This window comes from Bison bison, unplaced genomic scaffold, assembly GCF_000754665.1.
Source record: "Bison bison bison isolate TAMUID 2011002044 unplaced genomic scaffold, Bison_UMD1.0 scf7180017864309, whole genome shotgun sequence".
NCBI classification, from domain to species: domain Eukaryota; kingdom Metazoa; phylum Chordata; class Mammalia; order Artiodactyla; family Bovidae; genus Bison; species Bison bison.
The window spans coordinates 4,628,416-4,636,066 of record NW_011494881.1 but is presented as its reverse complement, the minus strand read 5'-3'; the positions used below and the strand labels follow the sequence as shown (position 1 = coordinate 4,636,066).

At 50.6% G+C, this 7,651-nt stretch overlaps 1 protein-coding gene across 1 annotated transcript; it reads left to right on the top strand.

Annotated features, from left to right (window-relative positions):
• Positions 1 to 117: 117 nt before the first annotated feature.
• Positions 118 to 7,209, top strand: NODAL (nodal growth differentiation factor). Its single transcript, XM_010852227.1, has 3 exons — positions 118 to 313; positions 4,747 to 5,438; positions 7,057 to 7,209. The coding sequence occupies exons 1-3, from the start codon at positions 118 to 120 to the stop codon at positions 7,207 to 7,209; spliced, it is 1,041 nt and encodes a 346-aa protein (XP_010850529.1).
• Positions 7,210 to 7,651: the final 442 nt, after the last annotated feature.

Below are 7,651 nucleotides of genomic sequence, written 5' to 3'. Positions count from 1 at the left end.
GTAGGGGTGTTATATGATCTCAAAGCTTCCCCCAGGGAGGAAGGGCAGGGGCGGGGCGGCTGCGAAGGCCCAGGATATAAGAGGAGGAGGCTGCCTTTGGGGCTCAGCCAGCCTACCATGCACGCCCACCGCCTGTGGTTGTTCCTCTTGCACGCCTGGTGGGCTCTCCTCCAGGCGGGCGCCGCGATGGTGGCCCCGGTGCCCCTTCGACCGTGGGGGCAGCCGTCGTCGCCATCCCCCCTCGCTTATATGCTGAGTCTATACCGCGAACCCCTGCCCCGGGCGGACATCATCCGTAGCCTGCAGGCGCAAGGTAGGCAGCCCCGCCCCTCCCTGCTCCCTTCAACACCCGGGGTGCCTCGGGCGCTCCCTCCCCCAGACTCCGGGAGGGCGCTTGAGCAGCAGGGGCTGCGGCTCGGTGCCGGGGACTTGCCATTTGAGGACGTACCCGCACGCTTGAAGGGCACGTCCAGGGGCTGGGCTTGAGGGTCTCTCGGCGTCCACGTTGTCTCGAGGCACAGGGTTGGTGGTATCCGGGGTGTGTCCCGGACCGAGAGCTCAGCGTTCCGGTCTTGTTTAGGGTAGAGTGCGGACTATAGGTTGGGAGCCTGATTGTGCCACTTCTTATCTCTGCGGTCTTAAACTACTGTAATCTCCGGGCACCTCGGTTTGCACATCTGTAGAACAGTGATAGGGCTTCCCATGTGGCTCAGAGATAAATAATCCGCCTGCCAAGGCAGGAGACATCCCTGGGTAAGGAAGATCCCCTGGAGGAGGAAATGGCAACCCTCTCCAGTATCCTTGCTTGGGAAATCCCATGGACAGAGGAGCCTGACAGGTCGCGAAAGCGTCGACCACAGAGTAGGAACAAGAGTGCCTCGTAGCTCAGTCGGTAAAGCGTCTGCCGATAATGCGGGAGACCCGGGTTCGATCCCCGGGTTGGGAAGTTCCCCTGGCGAAGGAAATGGCAACCCATTCCAGTATTCTTGCCTGGAGAATCCCATGGACAGAGGAGCCCGAAGGCTACGGTCCATGGGGTCGCAAAGAGTCGGACACGACTGAGCGACTTCACTTCATTTATAGGCGTGCAAGGGCTACTGACAATGCACAGAAAATGCTTAACACATAACCAGGCACAGTAACAAATCGTCCTTATTATTGCTACAATTATTTTGTTGAATTTTTTTTTTTTCCTTTTCACTAGTGAAGGTGAATGCGCCCCTAGGTCTGCCGTGGAGAGTTTCTCAGGCTGAGACCGAGTTTCGAAACAGGATGTCAAGCATGAACATCAGGGATTAGGTTTCAGAAGTTAGGGATTAGAGATGAGGTGCCCCGAAATCGAGAACTGAGGCAGGCTTGGTAGGTAGGTGTCAGTATCCCAGGCGACACAGAGCTCAGGGCCTAGATTTGGAGGGATTGAGGTCACTCCCATGGTGACTTTGGGAGTACGCCCCTCGGAGATGGGGCAGCATGCCTTCTGCGCACTGGATGCAGGTAGATGTTGAGAACAGGGAGCCCTTCCCGCGCGGCTCCTCTATGCTGGGCAATCCACATCCTAGCGCGGGGGGTGGCCCCTGCCTCCCTGCACCTCGCTCTGCCTGCTGGGGCCAGACGGTCCTCCCGAGAGTTCCGGCGAAATCCACATCCGATAATCTGATTTGACGACCACCCGCCGGCCCTCTGTGATCCGAGGATGGGGGCTCCTAGTTCGCTGGCCTGCCGCGTCTGGGGTCAGACGGCCAGTGACCCTCTCTAGAAGGGTCGTCTGGGGACCAGCCAGACTGGGGACACCCCGGGGGTGGAGCAGTCTGAAAATTACTGGCGTGTTCCACCCCGCCAGAAAGGTGGGGGTGGGGTTGGTGGCCGCAAAGTGAGAGGTGCACTTTACCCGATCTCTCCCTCCTTCCAGAGTTCCAGAAGATTGGTAGTAATGTGACAGTCTGGGAGTATAGAAAACTAGATTCTGGTCCCACAAACCCTGCTTCCTCACTTACCCCTGTGTCCCTGGCCTATCAGTTGACTTTTCTAGTTTATCCTTTTGTAAAAATAAAGGGCCTGGCTTTCTTTCTACCTCATTTGTGTGAGTGTGGAGTAAAGTACATAAAAAGGGTTAAATCACAAATTTTATTATGTGTACAGTGACCTTAACTATATACACAGAGTTGTGAATTGGCTTGTTTTTCAAAAGCAGCAAGAGCCTGCCTGGAGGGAGCCTGATGGAGAAGGGATGTCCCACACTGGCTCCTTTCCATCTTGGGTTTATTTGTAAGCTGCACAGGATAAGAGGAAATGGGTGTTGGAGTCTAACTAAATTAGATCTTTCACTGTTTAACCATCTTCACCTTGGACCTTAGTTTCTTCATCTGCAAAATGGTGATAATGGTGGGGAGGATTTAAGGAGACAATGCTTGTAAAATACTTGGCATGAGGGAAGCAGTTAATAGTAATTGGCCTCACAATTTATAATAATGTAGGGTGGGAACTCGGTGTCACACCCACCCTCTTTTTCTACAGAGCCCCTAAGTCTAACTCAACACCCAAGGTGATGAACGCAACCACTTATTTCTTTAGAATGGGAAATGGGTCAAGATTTCCAAGTCCAAGGAATTGGAGCCCGTGTGGCCAAGTCTGTGTTCAATTTCAGGGTGTCCATGAACCCCTTCTTTATAATCACCCTCCAATCACATTTATTGTGTAAGTAGGAAATACAGTTTGTTCTGGGGACAGCATTCTTAGCTTTTATCAGGCATTGGTGATCCTCAAAGATTAGACACCCCACTCTTCTAAGATGAACCAAAGCCAATCCTGGGGAGCTCTTGGCTGCGGGTAGGGTTGTGGGGTTGCAGACTCTTCCAGCGGAAGGAATGTACTCCTCCCCACCCCTGCATCTGCACTACCACCCCAGCAACAGATGATTCTGTTCCCCTGCCCTGGCCCCTCTTCATTTCTGCCTGGACATCTTCATTTCTAACCGGGACCTGAGTAATGAGACAGTTGATGATGGCCATTTATTGCACTTTGGTGGTTGCACTGGGCAGAGCACTTTACACACATTATCTCAGTAAATCTCAACACTCCTGTGAGGTGGATACTGTCACCATCTCCCTTTTGCCCAGAGGGAAACAGAGGCCCAAAGATTGCAGCCCAGTCTTAAACAGCAAGTGGCAGAATTTAATCCATCATGGGAGACACCAGGCCCCTGCTCTTAAACACTGAGCTGGAATACCTTCCTCTAGAAAGCCATTTGTGGGTACTTGAGATAATAAGTTTTAAGTCCTGGTGTAGGTGGAGTTATAGAGGAGTTGCTACATGTCCCACCTAATCCCCTGGTGGCCAGGTGGTGCTGAGATGGGCAGTGGGTAATGTCAGCCTCCCGCCACACCTCTGGGGAGTTGCTAGTCAGGGGCTGGTTATTGTCCCCTGCAGGTGCTAATGAGAAGGGAAGTGGAGATTAAGTGAAAAAGAACAGCTAGGGATGGGCTGGGAGAAGCTTCAGGAGGCTGAAGCTGGGAATTACCTCCTTCTAAGACAGGCTGGACTAACCAGAGAAATCCACTTACTGACCAAAGATGTCCTATGAGACAACTGGAAAAAAAAAAAAAAAAGAAATAACTGTTACGTGGTCTGCCCAGAGTGCACCTAAATCAGAGATCACTACCTTCAGGATTGATTCACTAAAGCGTTTCTGTTTTTATTTCTTATGAATAGCCTTTGCCTTTTATTTAACAATCAACCTTGAAACATCTTCAGTTCCCTGGGTCCTCATGTCATGCAGGGAGAGGTAGGACATTACTGTTCCCATTGCAAAGAAGAAACTGGGCTCGAAGAAAGATCACTTTCAGGTAACCTGAAAGATCCACCCCTGTGTGTTATTCCCAGATATCAGACCAAATTGATCCAGGACTAAAATGAATGGAATGTGCTTCCCCATTCTATTCCTTTTCATTCATTTGGGGTTTCACTGTGCTGGGTGAGTGATTGCTGTCTGTCCCAGATGCATAGATGACCTGGAGCAGGAAGGAGTGAGCGCCCTGCTAGGTAGGAGAGACCACTGGGTGGAAAAATACAAGATCAGTGCACAGTCAAGCTTAGAGTGTCTTTAGAAATGTATTTGTAAGGTTGCTGAGAACTCTTGGAGTGTCTGCCTCTGTCTTTAGGAATTGGTGGGGGAAAGGGTGGCCAGTCTTTGGCTTCTATTGCCTGTGCCTTCCTGGGGGTTCCAGTCCTTTCCATGATCTGCGTAGCAACCTCATCGTGCCTGTGAAATAGGCCACCCTTTCCAATGAAAAGACAGAGCCAAAAAAGCTGACTTGCTCCAGGGTCACAGGGCGGGTGGAAGCCCAGGGTTTCTGTCAGAAAGCTCAGGGTTTGGCCTTAGACTGCACGTGTGAGAGGAGAGAGAAGGAGACGAACTCATCCAATTTTTACCAATTGTTCTCTGGAGTGTCTGAAGCGGGAGTGGCAGAACCGTGATTTTCAGATTAGGCTTTGCAGTTGGGTTTATTCTTGGCTTTGTGACCTTCCAACAATTGACACCTTGGGCAGGTGATTTAATCTCTCTGAGCCTCAATTTTCCTCATCTTAAAAATGGATTCAGTACTATTCCTAGCTCACAGGGTTGGGGTGAGGGTTAAGAGAGATGATACATATAAGGTAAGGGCTCATTCATGAGCTATGGTGGTTGTTACACCAACTCAGGCTGCAGGAGGCCCCCACTCACCAGCTTCCTTCTGTTTTCTCACCCAGATATGCAGGTGGATGGGCAGAACTGGACCTTTGCTTTTGACTTCTCCTTCCTGAGCCAAGAAGAGGATCTAGAGTGGGCTGAGCTCCGGCTGCAGCTGTCCAGCCCCGTGGCCCTTCCTCCCAATATCCCGCTCTCCATTGAGATTTTCCACCAGCGGAAGCTGGATAAAAACCCACCCGACTGCCTGGAACGTTTTCGGATGGACCTGTTCACTGTCACTCTGTCCCAGGTTACCTTCTCCTCAGGCAGCATGGTCCTAGAGGTGACCAGGCCACTCTCCAAGTGGCTGAAGCACCCGGGGGGGCTGCGGGAGCAGACGTCCAGCTTGGCTGGAGAGTGCTGGCGGCGGCCTCCCACCCCACCTGTCACTGACGTGCTCCTCCTGCTCTATTCCAACCTCTCCCCGGAGCAGAGGCGGCTGGGTGGCTCTACCCTGCTATGGGAAGCGGAGAGCTCCTGGCGGGCCCAGGAAGGACAGCTCTCTCGGGAGAGGGGCACGAGGCACCGTCGGTACCACGTGCAGGACAGAAGCCAACTTTGTCGGAAGGTCAAGTTCCAGGTGGACTTCAACCTCATCGGATGGGGCTCCTGGATCATCTACCCCAAGCAGTACAATGCGTATCGCTGCGAGGGCGAGTGTCCTAACCCCGTGGGGGAAGAGTTCCACCCGACCAACCATGCATACATCCAGGTACGTAGCCGAGGCCTGGGGAGGGGAGGCGGTAAGCTGTGGGAGTGAAGTGTCCTTTCTTCAACATCAAGGGGACAGGACTCCAGCTTTAAATTGCTGTTAAATTCCCATGTTCTTTCATTCACAGTTATTCGAGCACCTATAAGGTTCTGTGCTAGGTTTTAAGGACAGACAGATGACCAGCGACAACATCCTCAGAGAGCCTACGAGGAGTCATGCCCCATTGGGTGGCCTTGAACACCTAGCTTTTCTGGGGCTTTTTCCTTCTTGCATAAAATTACGGGTGGGGCATGTAGACTGGAGTGTCTCAGCTCCTTCCCCTGCCCTGACATTCCAGGAAAGGAAGTTTAGGATTTGGCGTTTGGGTATAGATAGGTTTGAATCCTACTCATTGGCTATGTGATATTGATCAAGTTGCTTACTCTGTCTGAGCCTGTTTTCTCGCCTGTAAAATGGGAATAGCAGTGCCATATTCTGTAGGGCTGTTGTGGGGTCACATGAGATGATATGTATACCGCACGTGTAAGTTAGTGGGTAACAGATATGATGCTGTTTGATCATTACTAGAAATCTGTAACTCATTGATGCAATGGGGCCATGATTATGAGGCCAAGTTAGAGATAATACTGTTCCAGTCACTACTTTGCTGCCTAAAAACAGGAGCTGACCACCCATTTTGCAGGAGTAGTAAAGCCAGAGGCTACCACCAGGTGCCACTAATCAGCCTATGTGGTCTAGAAGGTGGTGGAGGGGAAGGAATGAAAGGGAAACGAGATGCAAAAAGCAGAGTAGAGCCCAATATGGTGGTCCTGACCCATTCTCAAAGGTCAGATGGGACCAAAGTGTTTTTATTTTACCCTATGAAGCCTAGACTGAGACTCTTGGACCTGTAATACATCCTCCATGCCAAGCCTCAGGCAGAGTTCAGGGGCGCAGCATGTGAGCTGAGTTCATTCAAGGGAGGCAGTGGCGGGGGCCACTGCCCTAGAGGACCTGTCCTGGGCACAGGCCCTCCCAAGCCTCTCTTAGGCCCCCCTGCAGTCCACCAGTCTACCTGTAGCAAGGTCAGAGGAAACTAGAGACTCAGATAACCGCCAAGTCACCAGATCTTAATGCTGATCTGAAAAGCCACCACTGGACTCCAGAGACAGGGCCCAGTTCCAAAATGCCAAGAACTTATTACCTTTTCTCCTGTTGACTCTGTTTGCCCTTCTCTGGGCAACAAAGCAACTCCCCTGTGAATTTCCGCATGACTCTCTTCTGCTTCATATTTCTGGAACTAAACCAGGAGTTTCCTGGAACATTTTTAAAGTTGGTATTCACTCTAGACTAGAATAGGAAAACATATAAGTTAGCTACTGCTTCACACAGACACAGCTTTTCAGAGTCTTCTGTTTAAAGGCTGTTTTAAAAGAATTATTTTAACAAAAAGAAAAAAAAAGTTATTTTAGATATTAGAGCTGATGATGTATTGGCATTCTGATTCATGAAAAGAATTTTCTATTTTTGCACATAGAAACTGATTTTAACTCTGTAACTTCACACTTTACCCAGAAATGACACCATGCTGACCTGACCATTCGGATGTGAATTGACCTTCCTCTCCTCCCTTTCACAGAGTCTCCTGAAGCGGTACCAACCCCACAGAGTCCCTGCCACCTGCTGTGCCCCAGTGAAGACCAAGCCCTTGAGTATGCTATATGTGGACAATGGCAGAGTGCTTCTAGACCACCATAAAGACATGATTGTGGAGGAATGTGGGTGCCTTTGAGGAGCTCCTGCTGGTGTGTTGGAAGGTTGGGAAGCTCCTGGAAGACCTAGTAACCATCTAATCTAATGAGGAGAAACAGGGAGGGGGAAAAGTTGCTCTGTCCACCAGACCTGAGGAGAAATGGCTGCCGCCCTGTCCATGAAGGCTCTGTGGAGTCTGGGTGAGCAGAGGAGAGGGAGGAGGAAGCCTGTGAAGCAGCCTTGCTGGGTTTTCTCTCTGCTGAACAGATAGGGACGTGAGAAGGCACTAGTGCAGGAGTCCTTTAGCAGATTTTTTTCAACCGCTGAACCCTCAGAAATTGTATGCAAGAGTTGAAGCTTATGTGCATTTATTTTTGAGGTGGGACAAGTTGTCTGTAACTTTTGTGTATTCTCAAACGTAGCCTTTGACATACACCCGCCCTCACCGCCCAAATATTAAGTATCACTATGTAAAATTAAAA

What these genes read in the sequence shown, in the direction of transcription:
- NODAL (XM_010852227.1), top strand. Translation starts at nt 118, where the DNA reads ATGCACGCCCACCGCCTGTGGTTGTTCCTCTTGCACGCCTGGTGGGCT. An exon ending in CCGTAGCCTGCAGGCGCAAG is followed by an intron (nt 314 to 4,746) that starts GTAGGCAGCCCC and finishes TTTCTCACCCAG; the next exon opens with ATATGCAGGTGGATGGGCAG. An exon ending in CCAACCATGCATACATCCAG is followed by an intron (nt 5,439 to 7,056) that starts GTACGTAGCCGA and finishes TCCCTTTCACAG; the next exon opens with AGTCTCCTGAAGCGGTACCA.